General features: G+C 47.3%; 2 protein-coding genes across 4 annotated transcripts in view; one reads left to right on the forward strand and one right to left on the reverse strand.

Annotated features, from left to right (window-relative positions):
• LOC117722988 (polycystin-1-like protein 2) overlaps positions 1 to 4,483 on the reverse strand; it is an 81,551-nt gene extending 77,068 nt beyond the window's left edge. The window contains exons 1-3 of the mRNA XM_034522329.2: positions 4,183 to 4,483; positions 3,367 to 3,531; positions 2,828 to 3,013 (exon numbers count right to left, since the gene is read on the reverse strand). Coding sequence (XP_034378220.1) covers positions 2,828 to 3,013; positions 3,367 to 3,531; positions 4,183 to 4,483 — 652 coding nt within the window. The remainder of the gene's footprint in view (positions 1 to 2,827; positions 3,014 to 3,366; positions 3,532 to 4,182) is intronic.
• A 13,366-nt stretch (positions 4,484 to 17,849) lies between these two features.
• Positions 17,850 to 25,309, forward strand: part of Bco1 (beta-carotene oxygenase 1) — a 38,778-nt gene continuing 31,318 nt past the window's right edge. For all 3 annotated transcript variants that reach the window (XM_076915939.1, XM_034522744.2, XM_076915940.1), the window contains exons 1-2: positions 17,850 to 18,083; positions 19,890 to 20,018. In XM_076915939.1, the coding sequence (XP_076772054.1) occupies positions 18,020 to 18,083; positions 19,890 to 20,018 (193 nt within the window). In that variant the 5' untranslated portion in view covers positions 17,850 to 18,019. The remainder of the gene's footprint in view (positions 18,084 to 19,889; positions 20,019 to 25,309) is intronic.

The following is a 25,309-nucleotide window of genomic DNA, read 5'->3' on the forward strand; positions in this document are numbered from 1 at the left end:
AATCCCAGCAGTTGGGAGGCAGAGGTAGGTGGATTTCTGAGGTGGATTTCTGTAGGCCAGCCTGGTCTACAGAGTGAGTTCCAGGGTTCCAGGACAGCCACGGCTATACAGAGAAACCCTGTCACAAAACAAAACAAAACACCAAAAAACAAAACAACAACGACAACAACAAAAAGGGTACACCACCGCTGCAGCTGACTAATTTCTAGTTTTGGAGTGGGTGGGTGGAGTCTCGTTCTGCTGTTAAGGCTGACCTTAATCTTTGACCTCAACCAATCCTCTTGTCTCCACTTCCTGCGTTGCTGGGATGGTTGGTGTAGACCACTGCTTCCAACTCAAAACATTAATTCTTTCAGTTGTGGCTTTTGGGTGGTGTGGGGGTTTCGGAGAATTAAACCTGAGACTTCCCACATGCCAGGCAGGCTGTCTGCAGTGAGCTACACCCCAGCTCTCGGCACAATACCTGAGGAGGCCCAGTTGGTGACCTTCCCCCCCGGCCCCCCCCCCCCCCGGCTGGTTGTATACTCCCATGGGCATTCATGGCACTAGATGGTTGTCTCCAAAGGCCTGGGAGTATTTTAAACGTTCTGCACACTGTCGGGTCTAGCGCACACAGCTAGCACATGGTAGATCTAAAGCACGTTTTAATGAGTAAATGCACAGTGCCTTTTGCTCCCTCCCATGGCGACATTTATCTGTCTCCTCCCTGGACTCTGAGCTCTTCAGAAACAGATGCTTGATTCATCCTCTCTCTACAGAACCCGGGGTAGTGCACAGTACTATTGGTCCTCAATAAATGTTTATTGGCCACTTGGTGATTGAGTGATCGGGCACTTCGACACAATCAGATGTTGGGGCCCTGCCAGGTTTTCTCACCCTTTCCCAATGGGGTTCAGGTTTCCCTTCCAGTGTGCTCTCTGGGGTGGGCTGACCCTGTTTTCAAAGCTTACAGCTGACTGTTGAGGAAGCAGCCAGCCCAGCTCCAGGGTGCTGTGGAGAGGAAGCCTCCTCCCTCAGCTCGTCCAACTGAGGCCCTTCCATCTTGGAGGACCCAGCACAGAAGTCTGGAACTCCAAAGAAAGATGTTGAGAAGTACAGACTGATTTCAGTATTTTCTATCCCCACACCAGCTCCAGAGGGAGCAAGGACACTGTGGTGAACGTGTGGGAGAAAGAGCAGTGGGGCAAAGAAGAGTTCCAAGGGAGAAGAGACACACTCTCCCCAGAGGGAAGAGACTCAGAGAGTACTCTGCACCCCACAGTCCTCGCGGGTCTTTGTTTAGAGACAGATCCTCAGAGAGGAAATTCTAACAGGCATATCAGGGAAGTTGAACCCACAGTCCCAGGCCTCCCAGGCTGGGCATGCAACCTTGTGTCCTCATTAGCTGAGGAGCTGAAACCACCTGCCTTTCCAGATCCCTGGTGACTGAACAGTGGTCACTGCAACAGACAAAGACAGATTCCCTGATGTCTTGGATCCAGGAAGGTTCTAGAGTCTTCACAGGAGACCCCAGGGATCCCTGGTAGTCCCTGAAATTTGAGTCCTTTGATGGAGCAAGGACTGGTCAGAGGAGATTTTATCTGACTTAAAGGGGATGGGGAGCCCAAGGGAAATTACCACATAGGTAGAGGATAGCATCAGAAATGTCTGCTCTAAGGACTGAGGAGAATATATGGTCAATATAGTGCCTGCCCTGCAAACACATAGACCCGAGTTCAACTCCTGGAACCCAGGTAGAAAAGCGGGGTACAGTGATACAAATGTATAATCCTAGCACTGGGGAAGTGGAGACAGGCAGGTCCCTGAGGCTCATTGGCTAGCTCGTTTAGTCTAACCTGGTCTAAGAGAGTTCCACTCCAGTGAACCCCCCCACCCCCTACCCCCCCAACTCCGTCTCAAGATAAACAGGTAGATGAACCCCGAGAGATGATACCAAAGCTTGTCTTCTGGCTTACACACATGGGCAGGGGCAGAAGAAAGGAGGAGTGTTGTGTAAGAGGCAAAGTAAATAAACTAGAACAGCACAAACCAAGAGGGACCACGCATCTCAAAAAACAACCTTAGGCAGCGGGATGCCACACAGAAGACAGACACACAGAAGACAGCGCCATTTACTTAACCAAGATCACACAAGGCTTAGGGAAGCCCAGAAAGAAGGCAGAACAGAGGACCAGGTGTGCTGTCTGTAAACAGTGTTTCCTGCAGTAGAGTGCAGGGTTGGAGCCCAATGGTGCCATATTCAATTCTTGATGAATAAATCTGAAGCTAATGCTACAATGTAACATGGTATTACAATCTAACAAAAGGTGGATAATGGCTGTCTGGGAGTTTATCACAATATTCTTTATTCTTGGCTGGCTTGTTTCAGACTGGGACTCAGGTAGCACAGACTGTCCCCAACCTTGCTAGGTAGCTAAGGGGGGCGGGGAGGAGGAGCCTTGAACTCCTGATTCTCTTTCCTCCATATCCCAAGTGGAACACAGAATAAGCCACCCAATTCAGCTCTCTTTATTCTTGCCTGTAGATTTGAACTGTTTTGTACTTTTTTTTTTTTTTTAATGGGTTAAGTTGATATTCTCTGCTCTCAGGATGGGTAGGAGATTAGAAGCCTTCCTGCCTCAGGATCTGGATTTGACGACCTTGGTAAAGCTGCCTTGGTGTCCTATTTAAGAATTTGGTGCTGTAGACAGACTGGTTGGGTCCCCACACGGATGGGGCGCAGGTCAGATCTGAAGAGCATCAGAATTTTCCAGAACCCTCTACTGTAGATAGAAGACCAGCAACTTCTCTCCGATCCAGCCAGAGCTGTGGGGCCCTGGGGTCCTACCTGCCACCTCATCCTTGACGCTGACCCAGGCACATTCTCCCTCCAGGTCTGAAGGAGGCCAGACTCCTCGGGTGCACATATAGTGGGTCTGGCGCCCGTAGAAAGCATCCTGGACTAGGATGACCTCTCCTGAGTCACAGTGCATGGTAGCATTGTGGCCCTCACAAGCCAGGCTGCGGCCGACCCCTGCAACAAAGGGAAGGCGACAACTTAGGAACATACACTGATCTGGGAAAGTGCTGGGCTAGGACTGTGAGACACAAAGATGGAGTGGGGACAGCTGGAGAGGAGGCAAGAGACCCGGAGAGATACAGAGTATCATACAGGCAGAGGTTTGGGAGCCTGGGTGGGCACCCAGAGACGGAAAGGTAGAATGTCTCAAACAAATAGGATAGTGTCAGAAGTCTACAGGCAAGGCGTCTGGACAGGAAGATGAGGGACCCAGAGAGACAGATGTGGAAGAGAGGGGAAGGAAGAAACATGAGGGAGAGGGGAAGAAGCAGACAGGCAGGGAGGGAGCCTCCACAGGACCAGCTCACCAGACTCGCAGATGAAGGCAAAGGTCTGTGTACAATCCTCTAGGGCAGCCCACTGAGACAAAGGACCACTCCTGATGTAACCGCAGGTCCCTGGGACAGGTGTGGCGTGTCCTTCCTGCCAGTTGCTGTAGCTCACATTTGAGGTGTCCAGCCAGGTCCAAGAGCCTGAGTGGAAGCAGATGCAGCAGGGCTTGGCAGGAGTCCTCTCTTACCCTCCCTTACACGGAATGTTTGCCCAAACTCAACTGCTCTCTTCCCTATACCAGAGAACAGGTGTGTCCTCACCATTAGTTTCAAATGCTCAGACATAACTGGACACCATCTTGGAGAAGCCATAAAAGGTGGCGCTACCTAGCTAGGAGTGACAGAATGTAGAGCCCAGAGTGTTCTGTGCTGTTCATGGGTGGATGACTCCAGGCAACTGTGCAGCCATGTCTGGGCATGGGCTGAGCTCATACTGAAGTGGTTCACATTGCTCCAGAAGTTTCTAGAGCCTGAGAAGGTGGTCAGAACTGTTCAGGTGTGAGACTTGCAACCTCCCAGGGGAGATCTGCCCTCAGAATGTACATACAGAAGCATCAGACCAAAGAGAGCATAGACTCCAGAACTAGAGAAATATAAGCATGTTTTTAGACTACCTCCTCTGCTAGTTACTGTACGTGAATTATTTTACTGGGTCCACCAAACAACCAAAGAGGAAGGTTTCTTTGCCATGAAAATTAGGATATGTTGATTTGCCCCATGGGGTTCTGGGTAAGAAGTAGCAATAAGAATTTTTATCACACACTTCTCATCAGACCCTCATGCAGCACCTACCTCCCGCAGTGCCATTGTGCGCTGATCCTCCAGTGAGTCCGACCCACCATTCTCTGTCCTGGGTAATGTGTCTCTGCAGGAACTGCTGGGTGTCTTCATCAGGAATGAAGGCCAGATGGCCTCCGTGTCCTTCACACCAGCCCTGGGCACCGTGGAAGGTGTGTTCCAGCGGCACAAACTCATAGCAAGCGTCTCTGAAGAACACCTGGCTCTTTAGGCAGAGGCTGCTTCCTTCTGACTTTGCAACGGTGGCCCCAGTGCTCAGTGTGAGGCCCAGGAGCACCAAGCTTGCCGTGCTCATCCTGGGACCACTGCCGGGACTGCAGGGTGGAGATCGGTCCTTCATATGCTGCCATCTCCACAGCTACCCAACCATCCATCATCCTATCCTTCTTCGCACCAAATAATAACTCTCTTGTTTATGGGACAAAATACACGGGGTGAATGTGTCTGTGTTTTGGCTTCACCCAACTCTTTGTTCAATGCCTGTCTGAAAACCAATGCATGTTCAGATTTCTTCTAGAGGAAGATAAATTAGCTATGATACCTGCTTGACAGATTCTTTACTATTCTTTTCTTCTTCTTTTTGGGCCGTTACCCGAGTGCCCAGTGTTTACACAAAAGCAGTCAACATGTGTGAGGTAAGTGATACAACTGGCATAGAAATAAGTTATGGGATGCCACACATACAGAGTGGTGCCCATATGCAGTCCTCTTGTGTGGAAGGACATCTGCACCCAGATGATAACCGTCTCCCCCTTCTGACACATCATGTCATCATTTATGCTGACCAGAGGATAAAATATCCCTACAAGATTTATTTCATGTCATCAAATAGCTTTTGTAACCTATTCATCCTCGGCTATCACCTAGACCATCTGGAGCATGCCCAGGGTCTGTGGTAAAACAAAAAGGTCTTATCTTTGTACACAAGGCTGTGTCTAGTCTGGCCTTGGACAATATGTCAGTCCTTCCAGCCCACTTCTTCTCCTTTAAGGCTTAACTCAAAAACTACTTCCTGAGACTGGGGAGATGACTCAGGGTAAAAGCACAAGCCACACAAGCCCCGAAAGCCACACAAGCCTGAGTTTGGTCCTCTGAGTCCTTGTAATAGTCCAGATGTGGTAGTGGGTGTATTTACTCCCAGCACAGCAAGAGTCTAGCAAGACATAACAAACAATCCTATGGCAAGATGGGAGGAAGGGACAAGTCTTCTGCAGCCTCTCTTACGCCCCAACTTCCCACCTTAAAAAGATGTCATTACACCTCTATCTGTGTGTGTGAGTGTGTGTATGTTTCTGTGTGTCTGTGTGTGTCTTTGTGTCTCTGTGTGTATATCTCTGTGTGTGTATGTCTATGTGTATCTGCATCTGTGTGTGTCTGTGTATGTCTGTGTGTATGTCTATGTGTGTGTCTTTGTGTGTCTGTGTGTGTCTGTACATGTGTGTCTGTGTGTGTGTCTGTGTGTGTGTCTGTGTGTGTGTCTCTGTATGTCTATGTCTCTGTGTGTGTCTGTATCTCTGTGTGTGTATGTGTCTATGTCTCTCTCTGTGTGTGTCTGTGTCTATGCGTGTATGTGTGTGTCTGTGTCTATGTGTGTGTGTCTGTGTGTGTGTGGTGGGTGTGTATGTGTGGCTCTGTGTGTGTCTATGTCTCTGTGGCTCTGTGTGTCTCTGTGTGTGCCTGTGTGTGTATCTGTGTTGTGGAGGGGTCAGTCCCCCGTTTCCATGGGTTTCAAACTTCACTCATCAGGCTTGAGCAGAGAACAACATCAGGTCTCTCCCTTCCAGCGTGTGAGCCTTTACTCACTGAACCATCTCTCCAGCCTCCCACGTCAGTATCTGAGACAAGGCTCTCTCACTCAACTTGAAGCTCACTAGCTAGAATGGCTGGCAGTGACCACCAGGAATCCTCCCGTCTCTCCAGTGCTGGGCTTACAGACACATGTGTCGCTGCCTCGGCTCTGACATGGGTTTGGAGCTCCAGCTCAGGCCCTGTTGCTTCTGTGGCAGGGCCTTTTCCAACCAATCTCTCCCCAACTCCATCTGTAATTATTACCTTTTATCTCCATTCTCCTCACCTCAACAGGCAACTCCGAATCTACATTTCTGCCTCCAGGTTTGCCCGTTCTGGATGTTTCATACAAATAGAATCTTCCAGTTTGTCACGTGCCGCGTCTGGCTTGTCTCACCGAGTGTCATGCTCTCTGGGCTCACACATGTCATAACGTGTACTCATAGGCACATATGACCTTTTGACATTGTAATGTGACTCTCCAGTCTACAAAGTTCAAACACAGCTGGGGATGCAGAGGGCTTGCTTGCCTGGTGAGTGGGAGGCCCTGGGTTCACTCTTCAGTACTGTAAAAACAGAGCGGATAAAAAAAAAAAAAAAACAGTTCATAGTATGGACTTCACAACAGTGTCACAAAAACATTGCACACACACGAAAAAATGTAATACTTTAATACTTTATGCAGGTTTACATTTTTTAGACTTGTGTACTTTTTTTATATAGAGACTCTTTCTATCTATTTACTTTATGTGCATTGATATCCTCACACTGCTCATCCATCTGTATGAGGGTGTCACATCTTAGAGTTACAGACAGTTCTGAATTGTCATATGGGTGCTAGGAATTGAACCCGGGTCCTCTGGAAGAGCAGTCAGTGCCCTTAACTGCTGAGCCATCTCTCCAATCCCAACTTGTGTACTTTTACTTTTATGTTTTTAGTATTTGCTTTGCGTGCACACAAAAGGGGGAGTTGGTTCTCTCCTTTCAGCTTGTGAGTCCCGGGGGAAATGAATTCAGGTTGTTCAGGCTTATACTGAACCATCTTGGAGGCCCTAAATTTAGTAGTAGTGGTGGCAGCTGGTGGTGGTGGTGGTGGTGGTGGTGGCGGCGGCGGCAGCGGTGTGGTGTACATGCCACCACACAGATGTAGAGGTCAGAGGACAACTTTGTGAAGTCAGTTTCTCCTTTCCGTCGGCTCCAGGGAATCACTCTCAAGGCATCAGGTGTGAGCAGCAAGCTCCTTTGCCCACTGAACCATCTCAGCAGCCCCAAAGCTTATGATTCTATGTTGGGCTATACTCATAGCTATCCTTGGTCACATGCAGTTTAGGCCACTGAATGGACACACCCAACACTGCTCTTTCTGGGTCCCTGCAACCCTTATGGGGATAGACCTCACTTTCTTCCTCTTCACCTAGGGAACATTCAGGCTGTATTTCTCTGTGAGTTCCTTGGGGGATGAGACCAAGTTCCTTTAACCATGTCTATCCCATGACTGACTCACTGTAGAATTTGATGGATGTCCACTCCGCCCCGACTTTCAGTTTCTGAGTCTGATCTTTCTTCCCCTCCACCCTCATTTCTGCAAACCTCTCAGAGAGCCCTGAGCAGTAAAGCTGCCAGATAGAAGAGGGACAGAGTCGTGAGCAGGGCAGGATATGGTGTCAGTGGATGACTCAGGGACTGGAATGCAGACCGGGCAGAACTGGTCTGTTATCTGCAGAGGCCAAACTTCTAGTGACTTCCATCAGTGAACTTTGTGAAAGGCCGCACGCAATGATAGTGTATCTCCTGGGGAAGAAGGGCTTAGTTTATACTTCTAATGAGATGAGCTCCGGGGACTTCAGATGACACGTGAGAATCTGCAGACTTACTTCCATTTTTGAATTCTTTGAATTCTGATAAAGTGGAAGTCGCCAGCCCTTGGGATTCTATCTTGGTGAATTCCCCAGCTCCCAGTGTCCTTTAGCTTCTGTGAGATCCGCATATCCAGTAGCCTGGACACAACTGGCCTCGTGCGAGCATATTGCTATTGACCTGGTCAGCCATCTGAGCCTATAGAAGAGCTTGGCAAGATGGGAGCAGAGAGGCAGCTCGTTTGGTCTAAACAGAGCATGGTTTCATAAGAAGAACTCTAAACTAGGCATTAGGGGGGGAGTGGCTCGGTCAGTTAAGTCCTTTGCCAACAAGCATGAGGTCCGAGCTCTGGCCTTAGTACTTAATGTAGAAAAGACAGGCTTGGGGTGCTACATGGTATAATCCCAACCCTGGAGAGGTAGAAACAGGCAGATGCCTGGGGCTCACTGGCCAGCCATCCTACCCTATTTGTGAGCTCCAGGTCCGTGAGAGAATTCCAACCTGGTCTAAAAAAAAGGGGGGGGGGACAGCACCCAAACTTCTTCTCTGGTCTCCATATGCATGTGCATGCACAAACACATGGCACAAAAGGAACCATTATAATATGTGCACCCTGTGACCCCAGTGTTTCATTCTGGGAATGATACCCATTTTAGCTTGGGTTCTGCTGAAGCCAACACAGGCAAGAATTTACTGCGAGCAATCTATGTGGGAAGAGACCCAGAAACCACTAGCAAGCCTTTCACAGACACATGGTTTTTGGTCACAGAATCTCTTGAATTCTTCCATCATGTTTGTTTGCCTCACAGGGAGGAGCTTCGTGACCATGTTCTCTTGAGGGTAGGTGCTCCCCAGACACAGTGTGTGTGTCCATCTGCCATAGCCTGCAAGCCTTCTCTGTGTTGTTAAGGATCGCAGTCATGGTTGTTGCCATGGTGATGCCCCGAGTGTCTCTCCTACAGACAAGCCGTGGGGCTCTTGGCCTCTTTCTCACATGTGGTGGGACCGGAAGTCAGCATCTCTCAGGAGAACACAAACATGACTGGCCAGAGTCAGTGGGCCTTTACCTTGTGAGTGGTCAATAGTGTCACCTTGACGAGATCTACAATCACCTAGAAGATGAACCCCTGGGTGTGTCTGTGAGGGATCTAAATTAGGTTAACTGACAACAGGGAAGACCCACCCTAAGTGTCCCAGAACAAATAAAAAGGAGAAAGCAAGCTAAGTACCAGCATGCATCTTTCTGCTTCGGGACTGTGGATGTCATGTGACCAGATGCCTCATGTTCCTGCCGCCATACCTTCCCTTCTAGGATGGACTGTATCCCCTCAAACTGTGAGCCAACAGGAACCCTTCCTTAAGTCACTTCTGTTATGTGGTTTACCTCAGCAGTGAGAAGGGGGACTGAGACAATTTGACTTTCTTCATACCCACCTTGGAGACAGGGGCCACCCAACCAGACCAAGTTACTGTGTGGGCTTAATGATGTGTCATCAATGTCTTCTTGCCACTGTTCATTCACAATGTCTTACAAATAACATCTTCTAAAGGCCACTTGCAACCTCACAGTGCCTGCTAGGCATGACGCGATTGTGTTACTAATAATCCCTTGCCTTGATGAACTTCCTCAGCCCTCGCTGGAATCTCATGGGTTCACCTCTGAAGAAATCTCTGTCTTGGGTCCTACTTCTGGTGCACTCTGGTTGGGAGTGACCGGTTCACACAGGCATGCTCCCAGAACTGGGACAGCAGGACCACCTGGCTTGAACACCCCTGTGATTCTCACCATGAACTCAATGCCCCATTTAAACTAATTAATTCCCTGCCCCCACACCCCCATAGCTTGCGTCTCCAATCCCCTGGCCGACTGGTCCTAGAAAGCATGTTTCCCAGCTGGACAGTGCTTGGTGTACCTTCCTGTGTTCTTTAATTCATCATTTGGAAGCCATCCAGGAGAAACTGGCATTAACATAGCCTCTGGGATGGTGAGTGGAATTCTCTTCATTTTTTTTTTTAACATTTAAAAGTAGATATTCTTTATTTTATGTGTTTTGCTCACAGTTTTGTCTGTGTGCCACACATGAGCCACACGACAAAAGACAGCATCAGATTTCCTCAAATCTGGAGTTACAGGCAGTAGTGAGCCACCGTGTGGGTGCTGGAAACAGAGTGTACTCTTAACTAATGAGCCATCCCTCCAGTCTTTCAGTGTGTGCATGTGCATTCGTGTGTGTGTGTGTGTGTGTGTGTATGTGTGTGTGTGTACATCATGTGTATGCTATAGCACATGAGTGGATGTCAGAAGACAACATCTGGGAGTCGTTTCTCTCTGGTCTATCGATCAAGCTCAGGCCATCAGGCTTGGAGGCTGGGCCATCTCATCATCAGCCCTCTTGTGATTTGTTTCTTTTTTAAGACCTGTGTATAGATGAGTCCTTCAGCCTCGCTAGCATGTGCTTGTTGCCAGATCTCACAGGATAACCTGAACTTTGAAAGACTGATTACACAGAATGAGGCAGGCTTTGGGTGTGGTGAGGATTGCTTGCAATTCCAGTGCCAGAGATACAGAGACAGGCAGATCTCTGGTACGTGCTGACCAGGCAGCCAAGCAAAATTAGCAAGTTTCAGGCCAGAGATAGACATGTTTCACACACACACAAAAAAAAATTGTCCATCACTTGAGAAATTATACCCAAGGTTGTCCTCTGGCCTTTACCCATACACACATATATACAATATCCCTCTCCCTCTCCCTCTCCCTCTCCCTCTCTCTCCCTCTCCCTCTCCCTCTCCCTCTCCCTCTCCCTCTCCCTCTCCCTCTCCCTCTCCCTCTCCCTCTCCCTCTCCCTCTCCCTCTCCCTCTCCCTCTCCCTCTCCCTCTCCCTCTCCCTCTCCCTCTCCCTCTCCCTCTCCCTCTCCCTCTCCCTCTCCCTCTCCCTCTCCCTCTCCCTCTCCCTCTCCCTCTCCCTCTCCCCCTCCCCCCCCCCCTCTCCCTCCCCCTCCCCCTCTCCCTCTCTCTCTCTCAGAGAGGTTGGCAATAGGGGCAGAGCTGATAGGAGGGGTCACAATCTCACAGAGACAAAGCCTTGCTTCTCATCAGTAGCCCAGAAAAATGACAGCCCAGTCACCTCCACAGAAGTGAAGGTCACACACAATCCCACCCCAGCCTTTGGACATGTTGTTTCCTCCATAAAGTTTGTATCTCTTCAACGCTTGCTGGCTCATGTACCCACGTTTTCCCCAGACCTCTTCCCATCAGTCTCACAAGAGCTGCCTGACTTCTTTCCTGCTCCCATAGCGGCATGATCTCTTTCCATCTTGGCATGGTTTGAAGGTATCAGCAAGCTTCCAAAGAGGGCAGGAGAGACCTCAGGGGAAGCTAACAGCCCCTGCTGCAAGCATCAACCTGCCATTACCTAGGTTTACTCTGCCTCTTCTTCCTCAGTGTTGTGGATCGAATTTCGTCCTTCGGGAAGATCTGCGGCACCCTGAAGTGTGACATCATCTGGGACCAGATTTGCAATGTGATCAGGTTAAGACGAGGTTGCACAAGGGTAGAATGACCAGGACTGTGACCAGGGTGCTAATCGTGAAACTTGATCATAGCTACACAGAGGAAAGAATGGAAGAATGTTTCATTGAGGAAATAGCATGTCCAACCTCATGGAAATGGAGGCAGAGGTAAGAACATCGAATTATACGCCAGGGGGCACCAAGGTGGCATGCACATGGTAGAAGCTAGAAGCAAAAAGAACACTCCTTCAAACCCTCTGAAAACCAATGGCCCTGTTGACATTTTGATATCCAACTTGTGACCTCCAGAATGGAGGGTTGATTCCTGTTTTTAAGCTGACCAGTGTGTGGTACTCTATAAAAGACTTGCAAAGACTCCCAGTGGCCACAGCAGGATGAGCTACAGACTTGTGTCTGTGCACCAAGTGTCTACTGAATAAACACCCACTGTGCGCCACACACTCTGTTCTCCTTCCATAAGGGCAGCTGCCGCCTGGGTGGGGACTTTGCCTTTCACCTTTAAACCTGAAAACCAAGATGTGGACCTTATCTGCACAGCTTATCACCCTGGTTAATTAGCAGCACCATCTAGAACTTAACTTAATTGGAAAACTGCAAAGTGATTTAGATAAGATAACACTATCTCCAACAGGGAGGGTAACATTCACCTGCAGTGGGCAAGGACTTCTAGCAAGCGATACAAGGTTTCAAAGTAAGACTGCCGGGTTGTTTTGTTTTGTTTTGTTTTGTTTATTTATTTATTTATTTATTTATTTATTTATTTATTTTGTTTTTCAAGACAGGGTTTCTCTGTGTAGCCCTGGCTGTCCTGGAACTCACTCTGTAGACCAGGCTGGCCTCGAACTCAGAAATCCACCTGCCTCTGCCTCCAAGCACCGGGTTGTTTTATAATACAAGTGTGTATGGCCTGTTGATTTCAGCTTTTGAGAGAGAGAGAGAGAGAGAGAGAGAGAGAGAGAGAGAGAGAGAGAGAGATTTCTTATAGGCCTATCCTCTGAACCCAACTGCCACCATCTTCAGGATCAACATGCTAGCAAAAAGATTATCATCCCTGAGCTTGTTGACTGTCCATGTCCATTTCAGAAGGAGGGGGGCCCGGAGGATTCTGATACCCTCACCTGCATATCCAGCCACCCCTCCCAACCAGTTAGTTGTATTCAGTTTTGCCCTAACTGCACGTGGCTTCAAGGCCTCTGAGAGGCTCAAAAGGATGTGGGTAGGGGTTAGAGTTGGTGGAGGGTTGGGGAGAGGGGTGGTTCCATCATCCACACAGAGGGCAGCAGACCTTCCAGGGTGGCTGCTTTAAGGTCACCCATCCTCCTGCCTGTAACTGTGACCTCTTGCACTGTAAGTCAGCCCTGCTAAACTTATTGGTTCCCCAGAGGGAACTTGGGTGGACTGACTCCTGGGTTTGCTATTGTGGATGTCTCCCCTGTCTTAGTTAGGGTTTTACTGCTGTGAACAGACACCATGACAACATTTAATTGGGGCTGGTTTACGGGTTCAGAGATTCAGTCCATTATCATCAAGGCAGGAGCATGGCAGCATCCAGACAGACAGGGGGCTGGAGGAGCTGAGAGTTTTAGATCTTCATCCAAAGGCAGACAGAAGAAGACTAGCTTCCAGGCAGCAAGAAGGAGGGTCTCTAAACCCACCCCCACAGCTACACACTTCCTCCAACAAGGCCACACCTCCAAATAGTGCCATTCCCTGGGCCAAGCATATTCAAACCACCACATTCCCCATGGAAGGAATTTTAGCAGTAAGTATGTGCTCACGTATGAGTGAGTGAATGCATGTGCAGGCCAGATGCCAATCTTAGGTCATGTTCCACTTTATTTTCGAGACAGGGTCTCACTGGCCTGGAGCTCACCAAGTAGGTTAGTCTGGGCTGCCAATGAATCCCAAGGATCCTTTTGTCTCTACCCACTAGATATTCTGAAACTGACTATGTAGACCAAGCTGGCCTTGAACTTACAGAGATCTGCCTGCCTCCGCCTCTGCCGAGTGCTGCGGTTAAAGGTGTATGCCACCATGCCTGGCTTCCCACCCAGCTTTTAAATGTGAGTTCGGGATATTGAATTGGGTCCTCATGCTTGCATGGCCAACATTTGGTTGTGAGCAGTCACCCCAGCTCTCCCTGTTTACTTGTTAGCCTCATGAATTCATCCTGTGGGATTGTCCCATAAAATGGGAAACACCCCCCCCCCAGCCCACTACCCACACTACTGAGGTGCTCCTGTGTTCTAACTTTCAACCTTATCACAGAGTGTGATTCCCTACCTGAGGTGCACAAATTGGCCAGGCCTCAGTGGCTTCCTCAACAACTCACGGGTTGAAGCACTGGCTATGAGGGGTGAGAGGTGAGGTATGCTGAGTACAGACACTAGGTCACTGAGTCACTAGGTCACTGAGCGTGATTCTTCTTCCATTAACCCCAGCTCTCATGGTCTTCTTCCCTTCCATGAGGGGTTGGTAGAGGTTGCTGGTTGCCCCTTTGAGATGCTCTCAGAGCAAACTGGAGTTTTGTACATGTCAAGCCATCCCTCTTACAGAGGCAGATCCCACAGAAGCATCTGTCTGGCCACCAAGGCAGCGCTGACTGTGCTGCAGAGGAAATCCAACTGCTGGGAATTGCTATCCTCAGAGCATAACAGCTAATAAGAGCACAATCCACCTTAGTCAGATTAGCTGTGACTGCCTTTGGGCAGCCTTCAACAAGGTCAGGCCTGTGGTCATTCCTTCACAGAGGGTAAGGGAATGACAGACAACTCCACTTGAGGTTGCAGCCATTCCTTCTTTCCCTCCTGCATTCTCTTACCATGGGGAAGCTCTCATCCATGCTTCACAGGGATTTTTGGAGATGTAGCCAGGATTCATCCACATTCCTAAAATCATGGGTTCGCCAAGCTAGAATCATATGGTCCTATCTGGGTTGGATGGATGTTTGTTCATGACTCTCAGGAAACATTTTTTATTTTATGTGTATGGTGTGTGTGTGTGTGTGTGTGTGTGTGTGTGTGTGTGTGTGTGTGTGTACAGAAGTCAGAGGACAACTTTTGGGGGTCAGTTCTCTCCTTCCATCTCAGACTTGGAGGCTAGGGCATTTACCCCCTGAGCCATTTTGCTGGTCTACATAGCTCAGAAATAAGTGGATACATTACACCAAGCAGCCTATGGAAGGTCCTAGCACGAGTCACTTTTGTGCAAGGCCAGTCTCTTATTCTTCTCGTTTTCCTCTTAGGAACTCCAGCCTTCATGCCTTAAGACCTGTTGACAATTCTCCTCTCCCCTCCCTTCCTTTCCTGCCAGTAGTTCTCTCCTTCAGGTTCCAGCCTGACAGGAAGCAACGCTTAACCCTCTCATGGTCAGAGTCCTCTGTGTGGAGATCCGAGACAGTCCAGCTCTTCCTCTGTTAGGACCTCCCTCCTCTTCATCTCCAGTGGGCTGCACGTAATCATCCTACAGGTCTTGGCTCGGTGGCTAGTCCTTGCGAAAGCCTGCTGTCTTGGCTCCTGCACTCCTGGTGCACAGTTTTGAGGATTTCCCTCTCCTGTCATTTGCTTGCAGTTCCCTCTCCTGTCATTTGCTTGCAGTATGGAATGATCCTGCCGGGCAGGGCGGGCTCATACTCATGGAGCTGATGAAGGGAGCAACTGAGTGTGTGGACTAATGCATGCTTTTGCCATTCTCAGTTTTTGGCTTTTCTGATATCGTACCCTGTGTTGGCTATTCTTACATCACATAAACTAAAGGCATTTGACAGGAGGGAACCTTAGTGGAGAAAATGCCTTCATAAGATGCAGCTGAATTTTCTTTATTAGTGATTGACAGGGGGGAGGGCCCAGACCATTGTGGGTGCTGCCAAGCCTAACTGGTGGTCCTGGGTTCTATAAGAAATCAGATTGAGCAAGCCATGGGGAGCAAGCAAATAAGCAGCATCCCTCCATGGCCTCTGCATCAGCTCCTGCCTCCAGGTTCCTGCCCTGCTTGAGTTCCTGTCCTGACTTCCTTTGATAACGAACATGGAACATATTATCAAAACAAACTCTTTCCACGCCAATTTGCTTTTTGGTCATGGTGTTTTATCACAATGATAGAAACCCTAAGACATATCCCCTACACTACTTGTCAGTCATGATTGCCTCTGCCCCCTTAGTTACATGTAACATTATTTATTCTTCTGCTAGCTCAGCACTAGTGATAGAACTTTCTGGAAGGTGGGGGGGGGGGGAAGTAGTATAATTTTTTTTCCGCTGAGCCCTCAGTGTATCCCATATACATATACAAGGATGTAGATTTTTCAGGGCTTGGATAAATGATTCTGGCATGGATACATGTGTTTGGGCATGACAGCAGCATAAAGTAGCAGGTAGGTTATCATGGGACCTACTGGAAATATAGAACAGAGAAAAAAAATTCCTTCTTACAAGAGAGAGAAAAGACAATAGGCCTTGGGATTCTGGTATCCTTACATCCTGCTTCATAGCTATGGAAAAGGAGACTGGAAAGAGAAACATGGCCCAGGCCCATGGGAACTGCAGCCCCCTGTCAGTCAGACTCACCGTCTCTTCCCTGGCGATGGACTCCTCAGCTCCAGCTGTGCCCAGTAGAGACATTCCTAAAACACAGGCCTCTGGCTCCACTGAGATTCTGAGTCAGTGGATCTGGAGCCCAGCCCAGTGACAGCCCTTTGCAAGCTCTCACCAGGTGATGACAATGTGCAGCCAGGGGAGGAAGCACAGCCTGTTCTAGAATGTTCTGAAACCCTGAACGACTCTCAGCTCAGCTCTCACCCTCCTCCACAGCTGGGCTATGTGAAGGAGCTTGCCTCCTCTCTCCCCAAACTCTGTGCGTGTGTGTGTGTGTGTGTGTGTGTGTGTGTGTGTGTGTGTGTCTGTGTTTGTGTGCGTGTGTGTCTCTGTGTGTGTGTGTCTGTGTGTGTTTGTGTCTGTGTTTGTGTGTATGTGTGTGTCTCTGTCTCTGTGTGTGTCTGTGTTTGTGTGTATGTATATGTGTCTGTGTCTGTATTTGTATGTGTGTGTTTGTGTGTGTGTTTGTGTGTGTGTTTGTGTGTGTGTCTGTGTTTGTGTGTCTGTGTGTTTTTATGTATGTATTTTTGTGTATGTATGTGTGTCTGTTTGTGTGTATGTGTGTGTCTCTGTGTGTGTTTGTGTTTGTGTATCTGTGTTTGTGTGTATGTATGTGCGTGTGTGTCTGTGTGTGTTTGTGCATGTTTGTGTATGTGTGTCTGTGTGTCTGTATTTGTGTGTATGTGTGTTTTTATGTGTGTGTGTGTGTGTGTGTGTGTGTTGCACTTACATGAGCCAATGTGCTGCCTGCCTCTACCTCCATAGCGCTGGGACTATATATAGGCAACAGGCAGCACCAATAGGTCTGGTTTTACTTTCTTGCTTTCTTTTCTCTTTTCTTTTCTTTTTCTTTTCTTTCTTTCTTTTTTTTTTTTTTTTTTTGTAACACGAGTCCTGAGGATTGAACTCAGGGCCTCTTGCAAGTCAAATGCTTTACCAACTGATACCTGTCCCCAACCCCCAAGCATCTTTATAATTTATTTAATTGCGTAAGACAGAGAAGTACATATTCACGAGGTGTCCTGTGGTGTTTTGATTCCTGTTATGTGTTGTGGAGTGTGGGAGCCAGCTCATAGAAGCCTTCTGTTGCTCTCCTGGCTGAGGGCATCACTTAAGCATCAGGAATCAAGAACTCTCCAACTCCCACCCCGTGCTCTTGGAACGCAATGTGGACTTTAGTCAATGGCGTCACATCAGGATATGTGAACATCGGGAAACCCTAGACCCAAAGACAACCATGGTTCCTCCCTCGTAACAGTCGGAGTTAAATGGAAGGGTTTTATTGGACTGGCTATGTAGAAGGCCTCAAGGATCCTCCTATCTCTGCCTCCCAGCTCTGGAATCCATGCAGGTGCTCCGGGCAAAACTCAAAGCCTCATGCGTGCACAGGCCCTGATGGTGTTTTGTGTTTTCATTATTCGTTGGTTCCCGATAATGTCAGTTTTTGCCTTCCCTGTCTTTGCTTTTTAAATGGTCACATGACAAATTTTCATGCCCTCCTTCCAAAAAGAAAACCAATACGATTCTTGAGAGTGGGAAGGAACCAGGCCCCAGGTTAAAATCAAAGCCTTCTCTGTGTTTGCAGGAGGCAAAGATGTCATCAACCCACGCCTTGCAGTGTCAGTGCCTTTGCTGGTCCCAAATGCTGTTCTCTCTGTTCTATCCATAAACACATCCAGTTCTCAGGATGGGCTAGCTAGGGCAAACTCAACAGAATGCACCAAATCGTCTTCTCCGACTTAGAGCGGAGCCTTCCTTGGCTAAGCTAAAAGTGAAATTGGAGAGGAGGAGTTGGAAAGACACTAATGGGATTAAAGATTAGCAGTAACACATGGCTTGGGAACTGACCTTTAACCCAACACTGAATAAATTGCCCAGCAGCTTCCGGCAGAAGGCAGAAACACTGGCCAGCAGAGGAGAGGGAAGCAGAGAAAGAGACGGAGTGTACAGGGATAAATGGAGCCATCGAGGATCAGAGGGCAGAAAGAGAGGAGGCTTTGAGCACCCAGGGCTCTGTGTCTATTCCAGTAACCTCCTCCTTACTGCCGCCCACCGATTCCATGGAGAAAATATTTGGCCAGAATAAGAAAGAACAGCTGGATCCAGTGCAGGCCAAAGTGACAGGTGAGCCTTCTGTATTCAAATGGGCATCTTTCCCCCCGCCCCCCGTGTTAGAAGTTGCTTCTGGAAGCCTGGAAACTCCATATATGGGAACAAGATGAGCCAGGATCCAGAAACAGTCTCTGTAACCAATGGGATATGTTTGCCCACTGTAACGCAGTGTCCACGGGGAGAGCGATTCCTTCCTTCTGTCTCCAGTTGGGAATGCTCCGATAGTCACGGTGCAAATGGGGGAGACCAGAGGACAACTTGCAGGAGTTGCAGGAGTTGCAGGAGTTGGTTCTTCCCACCATGTTGGTCCCAGGGATTGAACCCAGGTTGTCAGGCTTGGCTGCAAGTGTCTTTACCTGTTATGCCGTCTCACTGGCCCTTAGGTGGAGTTTTCCAAGAAATTGTCTTAGAAGTTGTTTGGGAACATTCCCAGCTTTTGTGTATATTTTCTTTATGATTCAATCTATAACTCTGTGTGTGTGTGTGTGTGTGTGTGTGTGTGTGTGTGTGTGTGTATTACATTACATACATTTGGCTGACTATTAAAATATAAAGGAAAAATTTACAGTATCATTCTTTGAGTATATTGCCCCCTTTTAAAAGCTTTTAGTATCTTTAATCATGTGCATGTGTCTATATCTATGTGTGGGTGTGTGCACATAAGTACAGGTGTCTGGGAAGACCAGAGGTGTTAGATCCCCTGGGGCTGGAGTTACAGGCAGTTATGTGCAAGCTCCAGTAGATACTGAGAACCGAACTCAGGTCCTCTGGAACTAGAAACACAGTGTGTGCTCTTAGGCACTGCACCATCTTTCCAAACTCTCTCTTAAGTTTTCGTGAGATAGATGTCTTAGTCAGGGTCACAATCGATGCGATAAGACACCATGACCAAAGCAACTCGGGGAGGAAAGGGTTTATTTGGCTTCTATTTCCACATCCCTGTTTGTCATCTAGGAAGTCAGGACAAGAACTCAAACAGGGCAGGAACCTGGAGGCAGGAGCCCATGCAGAGGCCATGGGGGGTACTGCTTATCAGATGGCTCCCCGTGGCTTGCTCTTCATAAATAGTGGAAGGAGACAGCTCCTGCAAGTTATCCTCTAAGCTCACACTTTCACCGAGGCCCAAAGTCAGGCTCAGGTGCCATCCTCCAGTCGTTACTTGAAACAAGATCTCTCACCGACCTGGGACTTACTACTAGTTTGTCTAGCCTGACTACCAAGTCCCAGGAATCCTCCTGTCTCTGCCTCCCCAGCACTGGGATAACAAGCCCATGTTATCTATCATGCCTGACATTTTTTCATAAGGGTTTGGAAGGCAAGCTCAGAACCTCCTGCTTGTGTGATAAGTGCTTTATCCACCGAGCCGTCTCCCCAGCCTTAGAACGTTCTTTCATGCTGTGAGGCAAATGTTCTCCCTCAAGACTCAGCTTGTCACCTCCAGAAAGCCACTGCTTCCTGGCTCTTGGCCAAGAGAGGCACTTCTGTTCTGCATAGCACTGGGCTATAGCACTGCCTCTGGTGCAATGTATTTGGAGAGTCTATTCTTCTATATCTTAATGGACAGTGAGCAATTTCAGACTAGGGACAGTGTCTGTTCTCTTTGGTCTTCTTCAGTGCTAGCAAACCTGGTGTCCCTTTTCTAGAAAGGACCAGGAAGTACACAAACAGATAATGAATAGTAAATGAATAGTACACTCTGTGCACTCAGTTTCTTTCCATCACTCTCCCCAATCCCATCCCCACCCCACCCATTTTTTTTTCTGAGATTTTTCAGTTTGGTCATGGAATCTGGCAACTAAACAGTTTATCTTTTATCAGGCAGCATTCCAGCATGGCTGCAGGGGACCCTGCTCCGAAACGGGCCTGGGATGCACACAGTGGGAGACAGCAAGTACAACCATTGGTTTGATGGCCTGGCCCTTCTCCACAGTTTCTCCATTAGAGATGGTAAGAGCCTGGCATGAGTTGGCTGTTGTCATGGTAACAGATACAAGGATGACTCCGTGGCCCGAAACAATAAGAGTTTGTTCTCTTTCCATTCTGGAGGGTCAGAAGTCTGAAACTGATCTCACTGGGGCAATGTCCAAAGTATTGGCAGGGTTGCTTTTCTTCTGGAAGCTCTGGGGGAGAACACAGTGCCTCGCCTTCACACAATTTCAGAAGGTGGCTGTACCCTTGGCTTGTGGCTGCCTTCCTGTCTCAAACCAGGGCTTACAGTCTTACAAGGACTCAATAGTGCCATTATGACCAGTCACACAACCCTAAAGCGTTAGCTGAGTAAGACTTACAAAGTCTCTCCCCATCACATGAGTACTGCAGGGTTCAGATGCAGGCTTATCCTGGAGAAAGCATCACGCAGCCCACTGCCAACGACTCTTTGGAAAGGCGCCCAGGGTTCTTCATCGTTGCAGTTTATGATAGAATCTACTGTGGGATGAGCAACAGGGGGAAAGTGGGCAAGCTAGAACTCAGACGTGCCTCTGATCAAAACAAGAAGAGGCTAGACTGAGAAGATGCAAGCTAGGTACACCGCTTGCCCTAACCATCATGGCTGTGTGTCTCTCCCATTGGCAACCCAATCCTCTAAGGTCCTCAGATTGCCAGCCAGGCCTCTGGTCTCCTCTGGGACCCCCATTGACTCCCCACTGTGTAACAGTGGAGGTAGAAACACAGACTATCAAGTTCCTCCTGCCTAGTTCAGAAGAGACATGTACAGGGAAATTGGGGTCAAGGGATAAAAAATAAAATGTGTGTGGGGGGTGTTTATTTTGTTTTGAGTACTTTATGGGGACCTTTCATTTTTTAGATTTTTGTTTTATTTATTTCAATAAATCTCATACAGGTGTGAATCATATTGAACCTATCTCCCATATTTTTACACTCTCTTCTTCTCACCCCTCTCTTTTGTCTCCTAGACAGTTTCACTTCTGCTTTTATTACATGTATGTGTGTGCATATATATATATATGTGTGTGTATGTATATGCTTTTATATGACTCTATGTGTACTCTATGTGTGTGTACACATATATGTATATATGTATATGATTTTATATGACTCTATGTGTTCTCTATATATGTATGTGTGTGCATATATATGTATATGTATATTATTTTAAGTGACTATGTGTACTCTATATATTTATGTGTGTACAAATGTATACACGTATGTATGTATGTATGTATGTATGTATATGTATATGATATTATGTGACTCTATAGGATCCAGGGATCACAAATGAGAGGAAACATACAATGTTTATCTTTCTGAGGCTGATTTAATTCACTTAATACAACAGTCCCCTGCCTTCATACTTCTTTCTGCAAATAACACAGCTTCACTCTTTATAGCTGAAAGAAAATTGAATTGTATACACACACCATATTTTCTTTACCCATTCCTCTGATGTTGGACACCTAGGTGGGTCCCAGGACAGCTATTGGGCTAGAGCTGCAGTAAAGATGGATGTACTGGTGTCTCCGGGGTGTGTAAATAGACAGGAGTGGTGTAGCTGGGTCATGTGGTAAATCTAGTTTTAGTTTTGTTTTTTAAGATTTTTTTTTAATGATGTGTATGTTCTTACATCTGTATGTGGGTATGTGAGTGTGGTACCCTAGAAGTCCAGAAGAGGGAGCTAGAGTTATAGGTGATTAGGAACCACCTAACATCAAGCACTCTTAAATGAGGATCTACCTCTCCAGCCTTCATTTTTACTTTTTGAGGAACCTCAAACTGACTTTGAGTGGCCAGACTAGTTTTCATTCCCACAGGAGTGGATCCTGGCCAGCCCTTGTAAGCTTCATGACTGCCATTTTCTCTGAGGTTAGATGAAACCTCAATGTAGCTTTGATTTTATTCCTCTGATGGCTAATGAGGTTACATATCTTTTTGTTTACTAGCATTTCATAATGGTTTTCATGCTTTGAAACTGTTCGTTTTATTAGCGCACCTAGGTTTTAAGAAATTGAGGGCCAGGATGGCGTGGTGGTTGCACACCTTTAATCTCAGCACTCGGGAGGCAGAAGTGTATTGAGAATTTTGGTCTCTTTAAAAAACACAGAAAGATTATAAAACTTGTTTTAATCCCAGGTGTTGGGATATGAGGTTGCTTTACAGCAGGTGACTATGATTTGCCTGGTGCTATAGCATGGGGCATGGTTTTACCAGCTGCGGATAGTTCTGCAATTGTGTGATGTTTAGAAGTCTGGGGACTCATCAGAGGGTATATAAATGCTATGGTCTTGGCTGTTTGGTTGGTGGTTGGATGCTGTAGGTTGCAGTTTGTCAAGTCCTTATGCACAAAGCTACACAAAGAAGAACATAGATATCCTGGCATTGATCAACTTCCCTCCCCCAAAGACTCAAGACCCTTAATCAGCAGGAAGGCAGCTAACAATATCATCACTCCCTTTTTCTTCTATCCTTCTTTCTCTGCTACCTAGTATTACAGGGTTAAAGAGTAGATGTAGAAGGTGGAAGAAAGAACCCACAAGTAGCCAAAAGTTTAACTACACAGGAGCAGCTGGGTCTCTGTGAGTTCAAGGCCAGCCTGGTCTACAAAGTGAATTCTAGAACAGTCAGGGCTACATATTGACACCCTGTCAAAAAAAAAACTAGCAAAGACTGGATAGAGGGAAGCAGCAGAGAGGAGGGAAGCTGGGGAAAGCTAGAGCATGGGTTCCTTTGTCTAAATTTCAAGGATGTCGAATAGAGAGCTTTGCTTAAAGCAGGGACAGTGGGTGATGTCAGGTCTCTCTCAGCAAAGAGACTGTTTCTAGGAGACAAAGTCATCCCATTGGGATTTGAGTGTTGGTGTGGATGTGCAAGAGTGTGTGGTATGGTACTCGCATGGGGGGGGGGATGTAGTGTGTGCATGTGTGTCAGGGTGTATGGGTACACACAAGTGTGTTGGGTGTGTGTGTACATATATGTGTGGTGCAAGTTGGGGGTGGTAGGGGTGTATATGTGTGGTATGTGTGTGTGTGTTAGGAATGTGGATAGACACTGTATGTGTGGTGTGTGTCAGAGAGTATGGGTGTATACAGCATTGTGATGTGTATTGGAGTATGTGGGTGCACACAAGTATATATGGTGTATAAGTATGTGGGTGTACATGTGTATGTGTGTGTATGCATGTTGGGGAATGTGGATATACATGTATGCGTGTGGTGCATGCTGGGATATGTGGGCATACACAAGTATGTGTATTGTGTGTCAGAGTAGGTGGGTGCACACATATGTATTTGGATTTTTATGTATATGTGGTTACTCTCACATTCCTGCCTTAATCACAAAGCTTTCAGACTTGACCCAGTTCTTGAAGACACCAAGCAGGAGATTTCTGTGTAGTGTGTCCCTTCATATAGAGTATAGAACTTGTGACAGCAGGCAGGCCGTGGCTTGGTGACTTTAATCTCATATGCCAGCATCAGCCTTAAGCATTGCCAGAGCTACTTTCTCTCAGAGCCTCCAGTGCTCTGGGATCCTACAGCTCTGTGTTTATAGGAAGTGGGTGGTCTGGCCCGAAAGTTTACATCTCAAGTGAAAAGAATTCGCCTTTTATGCCAAGCATCCAGGGGGTGCACAAACTTTAGCCAGTGCCATGTGGATGGTGGCATCTAGAAGGCAGCATGACCAAAGAAGGACAGGGCAGCTCTAAAGTGGGTCTTTGTTCAGTGCGGCGCTTGGCTGAGGGCCAACATCAGGCTCATCCCCCAGGCAAGTTTCCAGCCTTAAACATTAAGAGTCCTCCTTGACCATCTAGAATTTTAGCAGCCAACATCCATATATAAGATACATTTATCATTGTGACAAAAGAAGCTTACAATGGAAGAAAGAGTTTATTTGGGACTCACGGTTTGTCAAGAAAAGCCCGCTGACAGGAGAGCCAGACATTGGTCACACTGCACCCACAGTCGGGAAGTAGAGAGAAGCCCGTTTTCTTCAACATTCTGACCAAGCCCCCAGTTAATAGGATGGCCCTACCCACATCCAGAATGGATCTTTCCTCCTCAGCTAAATCTCTCTGGAAACAGCCTCTGAGATCTGACCAGAGGTCTGTCTACTAAGGCATTCTGAAGTTGACAGTGACAGTGGACCATCAGAACATATATACTGTGTACCCTGTGGCCAGACGCCTCACGGCATCTTACCTCATTGAAATTGCTGACTTTAGGAGCTAGAGAGATGGTTGCCTAAAATTGACTACAATCCCATGAGGCTGGTGTTACTATTTACAGGCATTAGTCCTCTTACGTGAAAAATGGATGTGGTTTCCATAGAAATGTACACTCAGTCCTCTGGAGAAAGATGAAAATACACCTGAGGGTACAGCATCAGTGCTGTTAGAAGTCACCAGCGTGATCACGAGGGAGAGGGCTTGCCATTGCATGGGACACTCTTCATATCCTCTTTATTAACTCAGACACCACCTGTGTGAGGTGTGTCATCAGTAGAGTCCAACTGACTGTGTTGCTGTGTTCAGACCCTGCCTGTGAGCCGCCATTTCTGGGTTCATTACCAGCCTAGGAATCCATTACTGCTCAACAGCTGTGCAGTTTACAGTATTGAACCTCTCCACACCTCAACTGCATCAGTGAGAATGGTCACATTTGTACTTCGCGTGTTAAGAAAGTTTACATTCAAGTGTCTATAACTTCTCTTATGTACCTGTTGATTGCCAACTTACATTAGTTTTTTTAAAAACTTATTTATTTATTTTATGTATATGAGTGCAGTCTTTTATGTATATGAGACACACCAGAAGAAGGCATCAGATCCTGTTACAGATGGCTGTGAGCCACCATGTGGTTGCTGGGAATTGAACTCAGGACCTTTGGAAGAGCAGCCAGTGCTCTTACCCGCTGAGCCATTTCTCTGACCACAACAACTTAGGGTTTTTTTTTTATTCAAAACATTTCTTTATTTTTAACTTTTTATTGATCCCTTTGTGAGTTTCATGTCATGCACCCCAATCCTATTCTTCTCATCCCTTTGTATCTGCCCTCCACACTTTCAACCTCCCCCTCAAAAGAAAACAAAATCTTGCAATGAAAGCTACAGTGTGTTACATACTGTAGCTTTCAAAGCAAGGTTATTATTGTTTCTTTTTCTTTTGAGTGTCATGCGTGTTACATAGTATGCCCCTTTGTCCAAACATCTTTACTTGCAAATGTTTGTAAATATATCTTTTATTTGTCTGTATGGTAAGTATCTCTGAAGCTAACTGCTTCTGTCTG

This window comes from Arvicanthis niloticus, chromosome 18, assembly GCF_011762505.2.
Source record: "Arvicanthis niloticus isolate mArvNil1 chromosome 18, mArvNil1.pat.X, whole genome shotgun sequence".
NCBI classification, from domain to species: Eukaryota; Metazoa; Chordata; class Mammalia; order Rodentia; family Muridae; genus Arvicanthis; species Arvicanthis niloticus.